This window comes from Mobula birostris, chromosome 5 (genome assembly GCF_030028105.1).
Source record: "Mobula birostris isolate sMobBir1 chromosome 5, sMobBir1.hap1, whole genome shotgun sequence".
Classification (NCBI taxonomy): domain Eukaryota; kingdom Metazoa; phylum Chordata; class Chondrichthyes; order Myliobatiformes; family Myliobatidae; genus Mobula; species Mobula birostris.
In genome coordinates, this window is record NC_092374.1 from 134,367,154 (window position 1) to 134,389,438 (window position 22,285).

Below are 22,285 nucleotides of genomic sequence, written 5' to 3' on the forward strand. Positions count from 1 at the left end.
GTTGAGCCCACGAGAGGATCAGCTATTCTGGATTGGGTGTTGTGCAATAAACCAGAACTGATTAGAGAGCTTGATGAAAAAGAATTCTCAGGGGAAAGTGATAATAATATGACCAGATATACACTGAAATTTGAGAAAGAAAAGCTAAAGTCAGATATATCAGTATTACAGTGGAGTCAAGGAAATTACAGAGGCATGAGGGAGGAGTAGGCCAGAATTGATTGGAAAAGAACACTGGCAGGGATGATGACAGAGCAGCAATGGCTGGGATTTCTGGAAATAATTCAGAAGGATACATACATCTCAAAGAAGAGGTATTCCAAAAGCAAGATGACAGAACCTTGGCTAACAAGAGAAGTCAAAGCCAACATACAAGCCAAAGAGATTGCATATAATGGAGCAAAAATTACTGGAAAGTTAGAGGATTGGGAAACTTTCAAAAACCAACAGAAGGCAACTAAAAAGTCATTAAGAAGATAAAGATGGAATATGAAAATAAACTAGCCAATAATATTGAAGAGGATACCAAAGGATTCTTCAGATATGTGAAGTGTAAAAAAGAGGAGAGGGTCGATATCAGACCACTGGAAAACGATGCTGGAGAGATAGTAATGGGGGACAATGAAATGGCAGACAAACTGAATAAGTATTTTGTATCAGTCTTCACTGTGGAAGACACAATCACTATGGTGGAAGTTCCAGGTATCAGAGGTCATGAAGTGTGTGAAGTTACCATTACTAGAGAGAAGGTTCTTGGGAAACTGAAAGGTCTGAAGGTAGATAAATCAACAGATGGTGTACACTCCAAGCTTCTGAAAGAGGTGGCTGAAGAGATTGTGGAGACATTAGTAATGATTTTTCAAGAATCACTAGATTCTGGAATCGTTCCAGAGGATTGGAAAATTGTGAATGTCACTCCACTCTTCAAGAAGGGAGAGAGACAGAAGAGAGGAAATTATAGGCCAGTTAGTCTGACAGCAGTGATTGAGAAAATGTTGGAGTCGATTGTTAAAGATATTGTTTCAGAGTACTTGAAGGCCCATGATAAAATAGACCTTAGTCAGCATGGTTTCATCAAGAGAAAAACTTGCCTGACATATCTGTGGGAATACGTTGAAGAAATAACAAGCAGGATAGATAAAGGAGAATCGGTTAAAATTGTGTATTCAGTTTTTCAGAAGGCCTTTGACAAGTTGTCACACATGAGGCTACTTAACAAGCTATGAGCCCATGGTATTACAGGAAAGATTCTGGCATGGATAAAGCAGTGGTTGATTGCCAGGAGGCAGAGAGTGGGAATAAAGGGAGCATTTTCTGACTGGCTGTCGGTGACTAGTGGTGTTCCGCAGGGGTCTGTGTTGGGTCTGTTTCTTTTTACATTATATGTCAATAGTTTGGAAGATGGAATTGATGGCTGTGTTGCAAAGTTTGCAATTGATATGAAGATAGGTGGAGGAGCAGGAAGTTTTGAGGAAGTAGAGAGGCTACAGAAGGACTCACATAGTTTAGCAGAGTGGGCAAAGAAGTGGCAGATGGCATGCGGTATTGGAAAACGTATGGTCATGTACTTTGGTAGAATAAATGACAGGGTTGAATACTTTCTAAATGTAGAGAAAATACAAAAATCTGAAGTGCAAAGGGGCTTGGGAGGTTGCAGTTGAATCTGTGGTTTGATGGCTCTGGGCCTGTATTCACTAGAATTCAGAAGAGTGACTGGAATTCAGAAGAATCAAGGGTGATCTTGTTGAAAGCAATCAAATGGTGAAAGGCCTTTGGATGTGGAGAGGATGTTTCTTCTGGTGGGAGAGTGTAAGATCAGAGGATATAGCCTCAGACTAGAGGAGTGTCCTTTTAGAATGGAGATGAGGAGGAATTTCTTTAGCCAGTGCAATATTGATGTGACTCAGACACCGCTGTAGATTGAACAACCACATTTATTCACCAGACTTCCATTTTCACTTCTCCACGTCCTGACGTCATATGCACTCTGACACTACGAATACTCACAGAATACATTACATCCTCCTTCTCAAGATTTTTTTTACAACACTGTGAATTACCAAAACAATGCCTCTAGGTTTGCCCTTCCTACAGTGCAACAACCATGACATAAACTATAAAAAAATCTTAACTTCTTGTACTGTATTCTGCATTGTATCTTACAATATTAACAGCAGTGTATTTCCTTTTACTAACATAGACTAATAAACCTATTTCACACCTTGGAACTTATAACATGTGTGACTTTGCCTCAAACTGTGTGAGACTGTATGTATATCTAGTCTCCGTATCTAGCTGATTTCCTCTTTAAATGTCCAGTATTTCCGCATTTCCTTTGGAACATCTTTTCTTTTTGTTGGCCATTCATTCATCGTAATGTCTCTTAGCATTTACATTTCAGGATCATCTGCAGTGGCTTTCCTGAACATGTTCAACTTCTCCTCAGAGATGGGTAGCTGAGGTGTAACCCAGTTGACCTCCAGCTCTCATCCTAGCAGCTCTTCCTTTTGCTCTTTGAGGTAAGCATGGCTCAAAGCATCAGCAATGTACAGTTCTTTTCCTGGCTTATAGGTGATTGTGAGAGTGTACCTCTGTAGCCTGAGAAGCATCCTTTGCAGCCTCATAGGAGCTTGGTGGAGTGGCTTTTTGAAGACGCTCTCAAATGGTTTGTGATCACTCTCAACCTGGATTTCTTTGCTATATACATATTGGTGGAACTTCTCACACCCATAAACTATGGCGAGTAATTTCTTCTCGATTTGAGCATATCGGTGTTGACAGTCCGCAAGTGCTCATGATCCATACACCACAGGCCTCCCATCCTGCAGTATAACAGCTCCTATTCCCTCCGAACTGGCATCCACAGACATCATCACCGGTTTATTGACATCGTAGAACTTGAGTGCTGGTGCATTGGTAACCAACTGCTTCAATGTGTCAAAACCTTTCTTTTGTTCGTCTTTCCAATGCCATTCAGTGTTGCTCTCTAGTAGCTTTCGGAGTGGAGCGCTGACCTCTGATAAGTTGGGAATGAATTTGGCAAGATACTGTATCATGCCCATGAACCTCAATAGTTCTTGCTTGTCTTCGGGTGGTGGTAGCTGTACCACAGCTCTGACCTTTTCATCATCCGGTTTTAGCCCATCAGCGCTGAGTACATGACCTATGTATTTGATCTCTGTAGTTCAGATCTTACATTTACTTTTGTTCAGTTTTAAGTTGTACACACGTGCGCTCTCCAGGAGCTTCCTCAGTCTCTGAATTGTGTCACCCCAAATCAGCAAATCATCAGTGATGTTGACCACCCCGTCCAGGCCTTCAATCATTTGTGCCACGGATCTCTGGAATACCTCTGATGCAGAAGAAATACCAAAGGGTAGATGTAGGAAATGATATCTCCCTATGGGCGTGTTGAAAGTGCATAATTTGGAACTTTCTTCATCCAACTTGATCTGCCAGAAACCTTGATTTGTGTCTAATACCAAAAAGTATTTCGCATCAGGCATGCGGGAGACAACCTCTTCAACCGTGAGCAGCGAATAGTGCTCTCTTTTGATGGCTTGGTTGCGATCTTGTAGATCCATGCAAATCCTCGTCTTTTTTTCTGTGACCACTGTCACCATACTATTCACCCAGTCGGTCGGTTCTATTTGTCTTGTTATGACTCCGATCTGTTCCATTCTGTGTAGCTCCTCCACTACTTGATCCCTGAGAGCTACTGGAATCTTCCTTGGGGCATGCACGACTGGTGCAATAGTTGGATCAATCTTGATATGGTTTTTCCCTGGTAAACATCCAGAAAACAAGTCATCAAAGTCTTTGAGAATGTCATTTTCTTTTTCAACACCATAGATTCGCTTCACCAGGCCTAGCTTTGTGCATGTTGCTTTGCCCAGTATTGCTGGAACATGTTGCTGTACTATTTCAAACTCGATCTTGTGTTTTTGACCTTTGTACAAACGGGTGAGTGCTTTTTTGCCCAGTGGTGCCGTCTTGTGGCCGAAATATGCAACAAGCTTGCAGGTGGATTTTTTCAGTCTTCCTCTGACGTCCAGTGAGTTGAATGTTTCTGCCGACATTATATTGTACTTTGCCCCAGCTTAAATGTCACATTCCTCCTGTTTATTATCAGATCTTGAGTCCAATTATCTTCATCCTCCATCTCTACATTGTCAATATTCTCGATGCATACCTCCTGTTCCACTTCATCTGTGCCAATGAACATGTCACTGTTGCCCTCACTCTGTTCCACAGCACACATTTTCCTTGCGTGCTCCTTCGATTTGCACATCTTTGCAAAGTGAGTTCTTTTCTGGCATAACTTGCATGTCTGACCAAAGGCTGGACATTTTCTGTATCCATGTTTATAACCACATCTGTTGCAGTTAACTTCCTTTTGATCATCCTGTGGAGCTGGCTTTGTCCTACTCTTGTCAGATTTCACAGTTTTTATTTTGTGCACTTCAATCTCTTCATTGAGCACTTTAACCTGACTTGACGTGATCTCGCTGGCACAGCAAACATCAATTGCCTTTTCTAATGTAAGATCCGCCTCTCTCAATAGCCTGCCTCTCACTCGATCATCCCGTATGCTGCATACAATCCTGTCACGTAGTAAAGAGTCATGCAGTTGTCCAAACTCACAGTTTTTTGCCTTGTTCTTCAAATCTGTTACATAAGCATCTATGGTCTCTATTGGTCCTTGAGCCCTCGTGAAAAACTTGTGCCAGATGTACGGTAGGTTTTATTCTCGGTTCACAGTAATCTTGAAACTTTTTCTTCAACACTTCAATTTTATCTTGCTCATCATCTTGGAAGACAAATATGTTGCAAACCTTTATTGCCTCTTCTCTCGCCAGTGCAGAAACATAGCACATTGCACTTTCTCCGTCTTTTCAGCTACGCCGGTAACTTCTGGATCCATATTTTCCAGTTCTCGGCAAGATTACCTTGTAGGCTTAAACTTGACGCTGGCTGTAATCGTGACATCTTTTACGTGTCTTCTCTTCCTGTTTTTTTGCAATTTCTTCTGACACCATGTAATATTGATGTGACTCGGACACCGCTGTAGATTGAACAACCACATTTATTCACCAAACTTCCATTTTTACTTCTCCATGTCCTGACGTCATACGCACTCTGACTCTACGAATACTCACACAATACATTACAGCCAAAAAGTGCTGAAGCTGTGGAAGCCAAGTCTTTATGTATATTTAAGGCAGAGGTTGATAGATTCTTGATTGGTCAGAGCATGAAGGGATATGGGGTGGGGTGGTGGAGGAGGGGAAACAGGTAATTGAGGCTGAGAAGAAGAATAGATCAGGTATGATGAAATGGCCAACTAGATTCGATGGGCCAAATGGCCTAATTCTGCTCCTATGTCTTATGATCTTATGGTTAAAACCTCCTCCTTGGTAACATGAATGTCCTCCAAAATATCACCACTTGTTTCCCTTATCTTTTGAGCAACTGTAATTTTCTGCTCAGTAAACAGAGGAGAAATATTCACTAAAAATCCCACCTATTTCCTTTGGCTCAAGTCATAGATGTCTCCGCTGATCTCCAAGAGGACTTATTCACTCTCTTGCCACCCTTGATATAGATATAGAACAGCTTGACAGTTTCCTTAACACTACTTACCAGATTCACATCGTATTGTCTCTTTGCCCTCTGATTTCCCTCTTCGGAGTATTTTTAATCTTCTTATAGTCAACAAGATATTCACTCATTCATCGTGACCCAATGTTTGCTTCCTTCTTTTTCTTGACCAGAGCCTCAATATCTCTTGTCAGTCAAAGTTCCCTAACCTTGGTATGTTTATCCTTCACCCTATGTTTATCCTTCACCCTAATCAGAATCAGAATCAGGTGTAATACCACTGAAAAGTTAAATCCTATTTTGGCTTAAGCCACTTATTTAACAGAAATTTATTAAGTTTGCCTTATGAGCTTTTAAAATTTATGAAAGGGAAAAAAAGAGATTAATTTCAAAAAGGTAAACTAAGCTTAACTACCTGTTTTTTTCACAAAAAGTTGGCTAAAAATTCATCCTCTACTCAAAAAAGCATTGACAATTATTTTTGGATTATTATATCTACAACGTGCTGATCATGCTAACGTACCGTGAGCTGTAGATATAATTTTTTTTTTGCGCAGGGGTTCCCCGAGACCTGAAAATTATTTCCAGGGTTTCTTCAGGGCAAAAAAGTTGAGAAAGGCTGGTCTAGAGAGTGCAGCATCAATCCATTCGATCCTTTCTTGTCGGACCTCTTCACCCCTAGAATCAATTTGGACAGTGAATAGGGTAGAGAGGGATAATAAATCAGCCATAATGGAATGGCAGAGCAGACTCCAGTGTCTTAACAATTTCTGTATGCATATGTACAATGAAAACTTACTTGAAGTGTATAAACTGTGGTAGCATCATCAAAATGTTGCATGTCAGTATTTGAAACAACTTAGTTATTTATCTAGTGCCTAAACCAATTGTAGTTTACACCCTTACAGTATCAAAAAAGCTGCATTCATACAAAAACTGTGAAATAAATATAAACTTTTCACAATTTTACAAGATATTATACATCAGAATTCCATATTCTTCTTCTTTTCAAAGGCAATGCACAACAGCCCTGCTCATGGAGTTTTAACAGAGCCAATCACACACGTTATAGATCAGCATTACAGAATGCCAGAAAATGCAGAACTGGCATACGTGGTCCCAGGGAACTTTTATACTTGTATTGTTTTCTGTTCTCATAACAAAACACTGAAAGCTTTTTTCTCTTACACGGAAACTGAAGAAAACCGGGTGTTAGAATAATCATTGTGTTCTATAAAAATGTTTAAATGAAACATTTTCATGACAAGCGCTGTACTGCACAGACACAGGTGTTGTGGCCAAATATTTGCAAGAAAATAATAGCAATCAAGGACAATCATTAACAAACCACCTTTCGTGGTGCAGCATTCACCAAATGTTTAATGGTACTGCTGAGCTGTAAACTAGAATTGCTCTCAGCATTTGATAAATAATTAAATTGTTTCAAATTCTGACACGCAACATGACAATGTCATCACAATATATAGGCTTTAGTCGACAAAATACTGTGTCTTTAATCTCTGTATATGATTTAATTGTCTCAATTTTAGGATGTACAATTGAAATCTGAAAGTTACTCCCATCTGCTTTCCAGTTAAGAACTCAGCATATCATGCTTTTGAATGACAAACAAGGAAGTAAAAGATATTAACAATTGTCAATAAATTTCTTGTTCACTGACAATATTTCAAAAGTGGCTAACTGATGGCAGAGAACTGTGGGGTATTGTCAGGCTCTGAAAGACACGAAATAAGTGTTATCTCTTCCTCCTCTGATTTGTTGAAAGCAAATTATGTTCAATAACTCAATAATGTTACAATCACAAAGAGCGCTGACAAGTAAAATATGGGTGATGCAGTGAATAAGGACTTTGAAGAGTTTCGGGATGCTGTTGGCTTGCTTCTATTGTTTGCATTATGTGTTTTTTTTCTCTGCGTTGGTCTTTGGTCTTTTTTTATTGGGTTTTTTGGGTTTCTTACTTCACGACTGCCTGTAAGCAAACAAATCTCAATGTGTATAATTTATACATTCTTTGATGATAAATATGTTTTGAGTCTTTGAAAAGGCATGTTGTGTGCAATATAAAGGTCTCTGACCTGAACTATGGACTCTGTTTGCCCCATCACAGTTACTGCCTATTCTACTGGATTTGGGATATCTTCTGTTTCACTTCCATATTTCCAGCATGTTGTTGTCTTTTTGATTCAGTATCAGAACTGGGACTGAGGATTGTGTTTAGCCAGTAGAGGCAGGTTCAGTCATCCGAACCAGATAACTTGGTGGAAGGAAAAACCTTGCAGGGCCATGGGAAGCTGAGGACCGTGGGGTTGGGGGGGGGGGAATGCCAAGGGGTTATTTGAATTTGGTATAGACTCAGCGGACCAATGAATTTTCAGCATGTGGCAACCTTCCACATGATTCCACAAAACACAGAATGGTAACCTGAGAGAGAGGGCTCGGTAGGGATGATGTGAAGAACAGGGGCCATAAATGGGGTGCATTCAAGGTGCAGATTGATAGGCCCTGTATGAGTCAGGATGTGAAAGATTACAGGGAAAATGGGGTTGAGAGGGAAAATAAATCAGCCATAATGGAATGGCAGAGCAGACTTGATGAGTTGAATGGCCCAACTCTGCTCCAATATCTTATGGTCTAGTATAAAATAGTCACTGGCATATTTATTTATTGAGATACAGCACAGAATAGGCCCTTCTGGCCCTTCGAGTCACACCACCCAGCAACCCCCAATTTAACTCAGCCTTATCACGGGAAAATTAACAATGACCAACTAACCTACCAACCGGTATGCCTTTGGACTGTGGGAGCAGCCAAAGGAAACCCAGATGGTCACGGGGAGAACGTTCAAATCCCTTACATACAGCAGTGGCCAGCAGTAATTTCGTCATCTAGACAGCAGTGCTATTATGGAATGTGCTCCCATATGACGTAATTGTGGTGAAAATCACAAAGATGTTGAGTGAAATTAGATAAATAACGGGGGGGTGGGGGAGGTAGTAAGAGATTCACATGAGGCATGAACTCCTGCATGGACTTGGGGAACATTTGATGTTTGTTAAGTTGTAAACATTGTGTAATTACCAAAAAACCTCCTGGTGTCTTGCCAATCTTTCTCCTTCAGCCAGTGCTATTTATCTTGAATATCCATTATTATTTGTTTGTTGCTGATTGGAACTCACTGTCCAGGGACTGAATACTACTTTATATGCATCATAGAATTGATTATTCAAAGGTAACACAATGTTTGCAACATGCTGCGAATGCGTATAAAGCTTTTCTACTCTTAAAGATTTTCTACTCTTCGTTAAAGAACAGAAATTTTGCAAAGGTTCACTTTTGAAAGTGGAGGAAGTAAACTCACATGACATATCAGTCTGGGGCTTCCATCTGATAGGCTTGGAGTTCAACCATCAATCAGATCAAGGACATCATTGGTCAGAACTTAAAATTCAGCATTATTAGTTTCATGAACATCAGAAGAGACAGTGCAATGTTTCATTTGTCTCAATGTCCAACACAATCTGAATACGAGCTGGGAGCAGTCCACAAGTGTCACCAGGGTTCCAGTGCCAACATAGCATGCCCACAACTTACTGACTCTAACCCGTACATCCATGGAGGAACTCCCACGGTCACGGGGAGAACGTACAAACTCCTTACAGAAATTGAACCCTGATCGCTGATCACTGGTGGCATAATAGCATTATGCTAACCGCTACACTACCGTGCCACCTAAGGATTTAGTGACCAATCACTAAGTCATAAAGTTGGTCCTGATAGTCAAGTATCAAAGTTCAAAGTAATTTATTATTAAAGTACTTATACGTCGCCATATACAGCCCTGAGATTTATTTCCCTCTGGGCATACTCAATTAAATCCAAGAAACACAAGAAATCCAAAGACCACACCCAACAGGTTGGACAAACAACCAATGTGCAAAAGACAACAAAGAGTGCAAATACAGCAGGGAAAAGAAATAATAATAATAAGTAAATAAGCAATAAATATCGAGAACGTGAGATGTAGAGTGCTTGAGAGTGAGTCCATAGATTGTAGGAACAGTTCAGTGATGGAGAAAGTGAAGTTGACAGAAGTTATCCCCTTTGGTTCAAGAGTCTGATGGTTGAGGGGTAATAACTGTTACTGAACCTGGTGGTGAGACTCTTGTGGCTCCTGTACTTTCTTCCTGATGGCAGCAGCGAGAAGTGAGCATGTCCTGAGTGATGGGGTCCCTGATGATTGATGCTGCTTTCCTGCCACAACACTCCGTGTAGATGTGAACAATAGTGGGCAGGGCTTTAACCATGATGGACTGGGTAAACACAAAAAGAAGCTGAGCCCCAAAGCAAACAATTTTAGAAGCAACTTCATTCTGTTCTGTGATCAAGAAACAAACTCTAGTCTTTCAAGTAATCAAATCCCTGATGTTGAGTCTTCCAACTAAGTTCTGTACTGATCATCTAGTCTCTGGATCTTAATGCCAACAATTGTAAATGGCTTTCAACCTCTCAGGTGGGACTTATGAAAATGTAAAAGAGGGGAAGAGGATGTTTGGTGCATTGTTGCTGGTTTTCAATGTTTAATCAAACAAATTCTTTCTCCACAAACGTTTCTTGTTCAGATATTTATTCAACGAGTCCTTCATTCCAGAATATTCTAAATGTGTAGCTTTATTTAGATTTCTATCACATGATGTAGAGGATCACAGGATGCAGAGAGTCTGCAGAGGGATATAGGTAGGTTAAGTGAGTGGGCCAAAGTCTGGCAGATGGAGCACAACGTTTGTAAATGCCAAATCATCCACTTTGGAAGGAATAATAGAAGAGCGGATTATTATTTAAATGGTGAAAGATTGCAGCATGCTGTTGTGCAGAGGGACTTGGGAGTGCTTGTTCATGAATTGCAAAAAGTTGGCTTGCAGGTACAACAAGTTATTAAGAAGGCAAACGGAATGTTGGCCTTCATTGCTAGAGGGATTGAATTCAAGAGCAGGGAGGTAATGCTGCAACTATACAGGGTACTGGTGAGGCTGCACCTGGAGTACTATGTGCAGTTCTGGTCTCCATACTTGAGGAAGGGTATACTGGCTTTGGAGGCAGTGCAGAGGAGGTTCACCAGGTTGATTCCAGGGATGAAGGGGTTAACCTATGAGGAGAGATTGAGTCGCCTGGGGCTATACTCTCTGGAGTTCAGAAGAATGAGAGGGGATCTTATAGAAACATACAAAATTTTGAAAGGGATAGATAAGATAGAAAAGGAAAATTTTTTCCATTGGTAGGTGAGACTAGGACTACTTGAGAGGACATTGCCTCAAGATTCGGGGAGAAGATTTAGGACGGAGATGAGGAGAAACTGTTTTTCCCAGAGAGTGGTGAATCTGTGGAATTCTCTGCCCAGGGAAGCAGTTGAGGCTTCCTCACTAAATATATCTAAGAAACAGTTAGATAGGTTTTTACATAGTAGGGGAATTAAGGGTTATGGGAAAAAGGCAGGTAGATGGAGCTGAGTTTACGGACAGATCAGCCATGATCTTATTGAATGGCAGGGCAGGCTCGATGGGCCGGATGGCCTACTCCTGCTCCTATTTCTTATGTTCTTATGATTTAAAACTGTCATCATCACCACAGTTTGCGAACACCAGCTTTGATCCATTACGTTTTCCTTCATCTCCTTTTTTCTGTCTTGCCTTCTTGATCATCTCATCCTTACCAAGCTATTCTCACACCTCTTGTAAACCTTTTGTAGTTTGATTTTTGACATTCAGAGATCCAAACATAATTTGGTCAAAACATTTGAGTATGACGAGGACCACTGTCATCCAGCTTCCTGTCTTCATTCTGATTCCTGCCTTTAAATGTTAATGGTAGCATAGCAGATAGTGTAATGCTAATATAGCGCCAGCGACCTTGGCTGAATTCCTGTCACTGACTGTGACAAGTTTGTACGTTCTCCCCATAACCGCATGGGTGTCCTTTGGGTGCTCCATTTCCTCCCACAGTCCAAAGATGTATGGGTTAGTAGGATAATTGGTCATATGGGTGTAACTGGGTGACGTGGACTCATTGGGCGGAAGGGCTCTACCTCTAAATTTAAAAAAGACAGTTCATTCTACTCAAAAACAGTTCTTCTACACACTATAAGGTAAAATTCCACTGTTTTCACTCCTACCTGTTACATAATTAACATACCTCTTGTACACACAACTTAGCTCACAACCTCTGCGCATTCAAAAATCTCTCCTCTTATTTTCATCTGCATGGAGATTTATGAAGGCTGTGGGGTAGGAGGGTTGTAAATGGTGTCTATATGAAATTTGGTAAGACAAAAGTCCCAAGCTCCCACATGGCAGACTGGTTCAGAAGGCAGGTTGGCAAACTGGATCCAAAATTGGCTAGCTGATAGGAGGCAGAGAGTCGTGGTGCATGGATGGTTTTCTGTCTGGAGATCTGTAATGTGGTGTACCACAAGTATTGGTGATGGGGCCTTTGCTGTTTGAAATAGAATCCAATCTGTATGAGTACTAAGTTTTTAGCTGATATAAAAACTGGTGGAGATGTAGATTTCAAGGAAGGTTGTATAAAGATACAGCAACACATTGATCAATTGGAAATAGGAACAGTAACAGATAGAATTTAATCATGAAAAGCAGGAGGTGGTGCACTTTGGGAAGTCAAATTCTTAAAGAGCATGTAGAGTAAAGGGTATGGACCTTTGGAGTGCTAATGCATTGGTCCCCAACCACCAGGCCGCAAAGCATGTGCTTCCGGGCCATGAGGAAACGATATAATTTGGCGATATGAAACAATTTGAGTCAGCTGCACCTTCCCTCATTCCCTGTCACGTACTGTTGAACTTGAACATAGGGTTGCCAACTGTCCTGTATTAGCCGGGACATCCCGTATATTGGGCTAAATTGATTTGTCATATATGGGACTGCCCTTGTCCTGTGTTTCCCCCGCTAAGGTAGAGCGTTCCTATGAAATATTTCATAAGCCGAAGAAGCAATTATATTAACTTATATGGGAAAAATTTTTGAGCGTTCCCAGACCCAAAAAATAACCTACCAAATCATACCAAATAACATATAAAACCTAAAATAACACTAACATATAGTAAAAGCAGGAATGATATGATAAATACACAGCCTGTATAAACTAGAAAAAATGTATGTACAGTGTAGTTTCACTTAACAAAATCGGGAAGATTAAGCCAAAACCGATTTGTAGAAAAAAAATCGGCAAGTACACGCATGTGCACGTCATGTATGCGCACGTCACGCATATGCACACACCTGCCCGAGCAAGGCTTTATGGTCATGGTAGTCTTTCTCAGGGTAAACACAAGTGTCCTGTATTTGACTGCTACTTTTGTCCCTTATTTGGGAGAGAGAAAGTTGGCAACACTAACTGTAAAAGACCTGTTGAGGTGAGTTTAACCCTACTTGAACACTACCAAACCCAGGTCGGCCAGTCCGCAAGAATGTTGTTAATACTAAACCAGTCCATGGTGCAAAAAAGGTTGGGGACCCCTGTGCTAATGTACAGACAGACCTTGGGGTACAAGTCCAGTGTTTCCTGAAAGTGGCAGCACAGCTGGATTAGTTACTGCAAAGGGTATATGGCATGCTTGCCTTCATGGCCAAGGCACTTAGAACAAGGTAGACACAAGAAACTCTGCAGATGCTGGAAATCCAAAGCTACACACATGAAATGCTGGAGGAACGCAGCAGGTCAGGCAGCATCTATGGAAATGAGTATATAGTCGACGTTTTGGGCTGGAACCCTCCATCAGGACTCCTATATTGAGTTGTGACATCATGTTGAGGCTATATAAAACATTGGTTAGAATGCATTTGGAGCATTGTATCCAATTCTGGTCATCACACTACAGGAATGATGTGGTAGCTATAGAGAGTCGAATAGTTCCCCCCTAGAAGTGGAGGCAGTAGTTGTAAGTGTTGGGGGTCATTCTGGAATTATGGTTTATAGCAAACATTAGCTTCAGCAACCAATCTTTAGACCTAAACGTGGATTGTAGATTAAATTTAAAATGTGGCCCTGGACAATAGCTTCCTGGAGCTGTGGACACCAGTTGATTGAAAACCAAACAATGTTGATTAACAGTCATTCTGGGTGTCTGGAATGTTGGTGTGAAGAAGGAGGTGTGGAAATTATATGTAATTCAAAGGAAGCATTGTAGATACATTGTAACTATAGAATTGTCCTTTAATCTTTAGCATATAAAACATCATGGAATATTGGGTCAAATAGGCATCTTCCTCTGGAGAGCGTCTCATTTTGCTGAATAAAACACTTCCGTATCCACTAGCTTCAGAGTCTCTCTGGGGATTTTGTACATGGTGCAACATTGAGGGGAGGTTAGATAGGCTGGACCTACTCTCATTTGGACACCATACAAGACATACTGTAGCAGCTTGCTAGATTGGCATGCCATCCCCAAACATCCATTCACTTCACCAGCAAAGCACAGTAGCAGCAATTTGCATGACATGTTGTTCTGGAATTTCCTGGTGATATTGATAAATGTCTGTGATATGCAATAATGTTTCATAAGTTTCCAAAGGGTGTTTCTGTCTAAGCTATCGAAGGTTTTGTCATAGTAATGAAGTTGACATAGAGCAGGGGTACCCAACCTTTTTTGCACTGCGGACTGGCCGACCGGGGCGGCGGGGGGGATGGTTGCCAACGGACAAGAGTAGCAGTCAAATACGTTGTGTTTACCCCAAGAAAGACTACAATGACCATGAAGCCTTGCGCGGGCACCAGTGCGCATGCATGCATGTGCCGATTTTTTTTCTGCAAATCGTTTTTGGCGATTCTGTTCGGGGGGGTGTTAATCACGACTGGAATATAGGTGATAAGTGGCTAATACACTCAATTTCATTTCTAAAAGGGTTTATCTAATGAATTTAATATTAAACACACAGCGCATATTTTCCTTGCATGAATATAGCAATGTCAATTATCAGGGGAGGACAGGGGAGCTTGAAGTAAGTGTTGAACGAACTTCCAGTAGAAGTGGTAGAGGCAGGTTCGATATTGTCATTTAAAGTTAAACTGGACAGCTATATGGACAGGAAAGGAATGGAGGGTTATGGTCGGTGGGAGGAGGTGAGAATAGCTTTCGGCATGGACTAGAAGGGTAGAGGTGGCCTGTTTCGATGTTGTAATTGTTATATGGTTATATAAGTCACTTATAAGTCAATAGCATCATAACATTTGGATATTAAACACACAGCACATATTTTCCTCGTATGAACATATAAAATCATAGCAACGCACCAATATCACTGAATCAGTGGGAGCCCTGGGTTGAATACTTGTTTTCCTGCAACAAGACAGTCCTATCGAGGGGTGATGGGAGACAGCGATACTCGAACGGGGTTCCTTATGTCCAGTCTATTCCGCAATTTAGTTTTCGTTGCATTCATTGCAGAGATATTTTGGAAATGGAAGCAACATTTTCAGTGCTTCTGTGGCTATCTCAGGATATTTAGCCTTGACTTTGATCCAGAATGCCGGCAGAGATGTTATGTCAAACATACTTTTCAGCCCGCCATCATTTGCATTCTCGAGGAGTTGATCTCCTTCCCGCGCTGACATGGATGATGCATGTGTAATGACCTCGCGTGCGTTCGAGCTCAACAGTAGGCGTGACAGGGAATGAGGAAAGGTGCAGCTGGCTCATATCACCAAATCATATCGTTTCCTCACAGCCCGGTAGCACATGCTTTGGTGGTTGGGGACTGCTGACATAGAGGGAAGTACAGTATTCCATTCGATTGACTGTCCTATGATTATTCTTAAGTTAGCTATTTGGTATGTGCAGGAGTGATCTCTCCTAAAGCCTGTTTGCTGGTCCCTTAATGTTGTGTCAATGGCTTGTTGAAGGCATTGCAGAATAATTTTGTTTAACACCTCTCATTTTCTGTTGCAGATATATCTCCTTATTGTGACAGATGTAATAATGGAGAGTCTTCATTAATTCATGTTTTGGTCATGTTCGAATCTTGAAAAATATCGGAAAGATGTATTCCAAACTTCTTCTGTACTTTTTAAAGTTAATTTTAAGCCCAATCCTTTGACTGCCTTATTTGGTATTGTTGAGGAACGAGCTATAATTTTGGAGCCTTCTCATTTGCGGGTACTGACTTTTATTTCTCTTATGGCTAGGAGGGCGATCTTGCTTAAATGGAAGGAGGTTGCTCCCCCGCACATGCTCAATGGTTATGCGACGTTGTGTCATGTTTAAATTTAGAGAAAATTCGTTGTTCCATTTCTAATTCTAACCAAGATTTTCAAACGCTATGGGGACCCTTTCTGAACTATTTTAAAAATCTTTGAATTGTTATTGTTATTAAAATATAGATCTGGGCTATTATTATAAAACATGACATGGTAAAGTACTCTTTTATTTTCTTCTGTTTTTTTACCAATCAGTTTTGTCTTGGTAGTGGGTGTAGATTTTTAAAATAATATAATTAACCATATTATTGTATTTCATAATTCAATTTATTTTATTTGATTGATCATGAATATGGGATACTGTGATTGTATTAGTGCGATTTATATATAGTGCAATTTGTGCTATCTTATTTTGATTTATAATAGGTATCCTTATGAATTCCGTATTTGTGTATCTGAAATTTAATAAAAATACTGGAAAAAGAAAAGAAAAAAAGAACACCTTTCTGACCACAGACATTAAGGATATACCTCCGTAGTTTTTACAGACTCATAGACCACCTTTCTTTGGAAGCTTAATTATGTGACTTTACTTCCATTATTGTCTCATCTCTTCTTCGTCCCAGATGTTGCACAGCAAAGTGTATAGGATATCTGAGGAAACTTTAAGGTCTACCTTCAACACCTCTGGTGGTACGCTGACTGGGCCAGATGCTTTTCCTGTCTTTAACCTCTTTTTAGCTTCATCTGTACTTTGGCGATCAGAAGATGATGGTCTGATTCTGCATCTGCACTATATTTCCCTCTAACATCACAGAGTGATCTTTGAAATGCCTTTGAGATGTATACGTGGTCGATCTGGGCCTGTTAGCATGTTTGGTGACATCCATGTTGGCTTGCGTATTTGCTTGTGTGGAATAAGCTTCCTGCAATAGCTAGCTTGAGGTTTTTGCAAATCATCCCCCATTTTCATTCATTTCTCTGAAATTGTTTTCCCATCGCCTGTTTGGATCCTGCATTATTCCTGCCTGTTCTGGAATTAAAATCTCACGTGACAATAGTCAGGTCTTTTTTCTTCCCTCTGCTGATGACTCCGCTGAGTGCATTGTAGAACTCCTCTGTGGCTCTATTGTTAGCGGTTTTTGTTGACACAAAACATTGGATAGCTCGAGCTGTTATCATCTGGCACTTTGTTTTAATTTAAATGCAAACAATCAATTAAACTGTTTATATTGGTAAGAGGTATAATTATTAATACCTGCAAGTTGAGTCATGTTGCAGTGACAATCTTGCACCCAATGTAAGTAAAACCAAAGAATTGATTGTGATGATTCTGGAACTGATGGCCTCCCATGCGATCATGGCTCTACATGATTTTGGTGTCATCATGATGGCTACACCCTCTGTATGTGGTGCATCATCTCTCTGATGGCCTGAGTAAATGATACTTCTCCCGTCTGACAGTCAGGTCTCTACAGATGACGCCCATCTTGTCTCACTCAGCCCAAGTATTGACAGTTTGTACCTTTTCATCTCATTTGCTATGATGATGGACTTTCCGGCTTGGTACTTGGCTCTCACATTCCAGGTATCCAAGGTAGATATGGACCTTGATGGCAAAAGAGTTGTCGGCTGTGCAGGATTTTGACGACTTTCCCTGCACTGTGTCATGTGCTCGCTCGATGATGAGCCTCTTCTCACAAAGTTGATGGTCTGGTTGGAATTCATCAATGTTTCTGTAACCCATTGCAGCCACTGTACAGGGGATTGGCCTGTACAGCTTCACCCGAACCCTGCCAGTCAGCCTTACCCGTTTCCACCTCTCTCCATGGGGATGTATAGCTGCTACAAAACAACAAATTTCAGGACATATGCTGATGATATTATGCCCGATTCCGATTCTCACCTCCACCTTCCCAAGAGCAACTGGGTTGGAAAATTAAATGCTGGGCCAGCCTGCAAAGCCTACATTCCTTGAATGAATATACGGTCAGTGTCTAGTTTATTATGTACACCTGTATACCTGCATTTGATGCAAATATCAAATCGGACAATCATGCAGCAGCAGCTCAATGCATAAAAGCATGCAGGCATGGTCAAGAGGTTCAGTTGTTGTTCAGACCAAACATCAGAAGGGGGAAGAAATGTGATCTAAGTGAATTTGATTGTTGGTATCATAGTGAATGGTGTGAGTATCTCAGGAACTACTGATCCTCTGGGATTTTTGTGCACAACAATCTCTAGAGTTCTAGAGTTTACAGAGAATCATGTGAAAAACAAAAAAAAAACATCCAGTGAGTGGTGGTTCTGTGGGTGAAAATGTCTTTTTAATGAGAAAGGTCAGAGATGAATGGGCAGACTGGGCCAAGCTGACAGTAACTCAAATAACCACATGTTACAACAGTGGTGTGCAGATGAGCATTTCTGGACACCCAACACGCCAAACTTTGATGTGAATGAGCTACCATAGCAGAAGACCATGAACGTACATTCAGTAGCCACGTTATTAGGTACAGGAATATCTAATAAATTGGTAACTGAATGTTCGTTGTAAAATACCTGGGAAATAAAAATGACATTAAAACAAAACTTAGATTGGCTAATGGTAGCATGGTAGCTATGGAAAAAGTAAACAAAACTATCCATATGAAAGATAATTGTTCATTCTGAGGTTTCGTAACTCTGCATGAGGAGAGAATGTGATACAGCAGAGTAGATAAAGTTATTACATTTATGGTTGTTTTATTACTTCTGTAAACATGGGCAGTTTTGTTCAAGATGAATAGTTTATCTGAAACATGCATGATGCAAGATGACAATCAATGGCCCCTACCATATGCTCCAGCTGTTAAGGCATTTACAATCCATTTAGGACATTTGAAATATAAACACAGTTAATGTTTAACAGCTCGTGACAATTTAAATTGAAGACTTTTGTATAAAAGCAAAGAGTAAACCACTGAATTTATGCGCTGCTTAATCTCCTTCCAGCAGGACTCCCAGTAAGTTTGGAGAAATTGAGGGCAGATTTAAAATTTAAATTATAAGCTTAACTAATGTGACTTATCCTTTTTCAGGATTCCAGTCATGAACATCCAAATGCAATTGTTGGCTCTCACAGTGCTGATACTGTCTGCCCAAAGCTTCGTGGATGCAGATGCCGAGCTATACAATACCATTCAAGTGAAAGTGAAGAATGCTAACCTGTTGTCTCGAGAAACTGCAAGTAGCATCATAAATGTGAAGGATCTGTTTGTGAGAAAAGGTAAGGGGCTTCAATGACTTGCATTCACTCCATAATTTATTTGAAAAATTGTACTTGCTTGTTTGCTGGTATAAAGTATTGCTGGTCTTGTGGAGCACAACTGGCAATAGGGAATTCGTTTTGTCAGGGTCCTGAATCAGAATCAGAATCAGGTTTAATTTCACTGCATATATCATGAAATTTATTATGCGGCAGCAGTACATTGCAATACATAACAATAAGAACTATAAATTACGATAAGAAATATATATACATATAAAATTAAATTAGTAGTGCAAAAAGAGAACCCAAAAAGGAAAACAAATAGTGAGGTAGTGTCCCATTCAGCCATTCAGAAATCTGATGGCAGTGGGGAAAAAGCTGTTCCTAAAACATTGAGTGTGTGACCTCAGGCTCTCAGGCTGCTGTATCTGCTCCTTGCTTTGTGAACCTGCATATTCTCAATGGCATCACATTTCAAACAAAAACAAGAAACAAAGGGAGAAAGAGGGAGAAAGCCCAAAGAGGAGAAACTCTGCAGATGCTGAAATCTCAAACAACACACACAAAATGCTGGAGGGACTCAGCAGGCCAGGCAGCACCTATGGAAAAGAGTACAGTAGATGTCTTGGATGAAGAGCCTTCAGCAAGACTCAGAGAGAAAGCCACCCTTTGCATAGAAACTTAGGGATACTAGCATCTGACAACCTATGAAGAATATGACAACTTACAGTGGTTGTTCACAAACTCAACAGAGACATAGGCTTCAATGATAATACTTACTCATCCTCAGGATGGTCCAAAGTGCTTCAGCCATTGATGCAGGTAGATTATGAAGACATGCAGTCCTCTTTTATTGTCATTTAGTAATGCATGCATTAAGAAATGATACAATATTTCCTCCGGTGTGATATCACAAAACACAGGACAGACCAAGACTGAAAAAACTAACAAAACCACATAATTATAACATATAGTTACAACAGTGCAACAATACCATAACTTGATGAAGAGGTCCATGAGCACAGTAAAAAGTTCAAAGTCTCTCAAATGTCCCACATCTCACGCAGACGGGAGAAGGAAGAAAAACTCTCCCTGCCATGCCGACCATGGTCTGACTCTGAGTCATCCGAAAACTTCGAGCCTCCAATCAGCTCTCCGACACCGAGTACTGAGTGCCATCTCTGTCCAAACAATTCGACCTCAATCTCAGTCGCCAACAGCAGGCAAAGCCAGGGATTTTGAGGCCTTCCCTCCAGAAGATTCCCGACCGCACAGTAACAACAGCAGTGAACTGGCGTTTCAGAAATTTCTCCAGATGTTCCTCTGTGCTTTCACGTCCGTCTCCATCAAATCAGAATTGTCCACAGCCCCTATTTAATGAATATGATATCATTTTTCACTGGAGGGCTGTGCACGCACGGCGCGCTGCTCTCTCTCCTCCCCCCTACTTCAGTGTCATCACCTGCTTTGGAAATGAAAGATACTCTTTGCAAAGCCAGCCAGTCAAATAACGTACCCTGTTCAGAGATGACATTTGAAATAGCACCAGGAGATTTTTATACACATTTTAACTGGATTTCAACTTGCTGCTTAAACTTCATCCATACACACCTCTGAGAAAACAGCACACAAATCAGAAATTAACAAATCTGTTAACCTTGTATATGATCCCCACTACCCTAACTCAGAGGATTACTACTTAACAATGTAACAGTGTTCATATTTAGCTGATCTGAGGTGGAAAATCTGAACCATAAAAAGATTCTGTGCTTACAAGGAAATGGCAGCCAATGCAATTCAACTTTAATGTACAGTACTTATTATGGAAGATTCTTTAGGAAAGTAATATTGTCATTTTAAGTGACTAAATAAGTTTTCCAGTATTGTAAAATGTAATGAGCAACAAACAGTTCTGCCAAATTAAACTGCTTTATAATGGAAGAACAAGTCAGACTGAGGAAGAAACAGATCTTTAAATATTACATTTCATCTTAGATTGCATTAGTTATTCAAAATTTGTGAGATTTTCAAAGATTTGTGATTATATTTGCTAAAATTATGCATGACTCTAATGCAAAAATATTGTTCAAATTATATGAAATAACATTGAATACTTTATATTCCAGCAAGATACGCGAAGGACTGCAATGAACTCTTACGTCAGGGTTATACATCGAGTGGTCTCTATGTCATCCAGCCAGAGCCTCTGGACAAAACACCTTTATTAATAGTGAACTGTGAGATGGAGTATGACTGTGGTGGATGGACTGTGATAGAGAAAAAGACCGCACCAAGCCCACTAACATGGAATGAAACCTGGACCACATACCAGTATGGGTTTGGGAACGTTTTGGCTGACCATTATCTTGGCAATGAGTACATATATTTCTTAACCAATCAATTGTGGTATAAAGCCAGAGTAGTTTTGGAAAGGAAAAATAACGGAAGAAGTGTTCAGAAATATGCAGAGTATGACATTTTCCGGTTAGGTTCAATGAATACTAATTTCACTCTGTACCTTGGTACATACAAAGGCAATGCTGGGAATTCCCTGTCTGTACCGGATAACATGGTTGATAATTTGCCTTTTAGTACAAGGGATAGGGATTTGGATTTGGATTCCCAAAATTGTGCCAATAAGTATGGTGGCGGGTGGTGGTTCAATACTTGTCCTTCTACAAGACCCTATGCTATGTTGACCCAAAAAGAATTAATTTACTGGGAATCCTTTCCCAAGGACTTTATCCATGTCACTTTTTTGATCAGGCCTGTCAATATGTATTGCAATAAGAGGGGAATGATATCAAGAATATAACTGTATTTCAACATGCAGTATTTTGTGTATCTAGCTAATACAATGCTTGCTATTCATGTTATAGTCTAGAAATAAACTTCATTAAAGCACCTGAGTTTGCTTCAGTTCCCAAACTGCACGTACTTGTACTTTCTGGATTGTTTATGAAAGTGTATGCAGGTTGCCCTGCATACAGAAGTTAATAAGGTTTTTGTCTAAAAACTATTGATGGGGCTGGGCTGGCTGCCCATGGTTTAATGTCATTGATATCGATAGCAAGAGAAATTAGCAATATATATTCCTTCTGCCAGTACTGGCTTTCCGCCCCACCAAGAATATACATTACTTTTTGAACACAAGAGGTTCTGCAGACGCTGGAAATCTTGAGCAACACACACACACACACACACACACACACA

The 22,285-nt window shown here is 40.4% G+C and overlaps 1 protein-coding gene across 1 annotated transcript; it reads left to right on the forward strand.

Annotated features, from left to right (window-relative positions):
- Positions 1-246: 246 nt before the first annotated feature.
- LOC140198400 (fibrinogen-like protein 1-like protein) lies at positions 247-21,887 on the forward strand. The gene is made up of 3 exons (XM_072259493.1): positions 247-314; positions 18,903-19,090; positions 21,199-21,887. Exons 1-3 carry the CDS (start codon positions 247-249, stop codon positions 21,885-21,887), a joined length of 945 nt encoding a protein of 314 aa, XP_072115594.1.
- Positions 21,888-22,285: the final 398 nt, after the last annotated feature.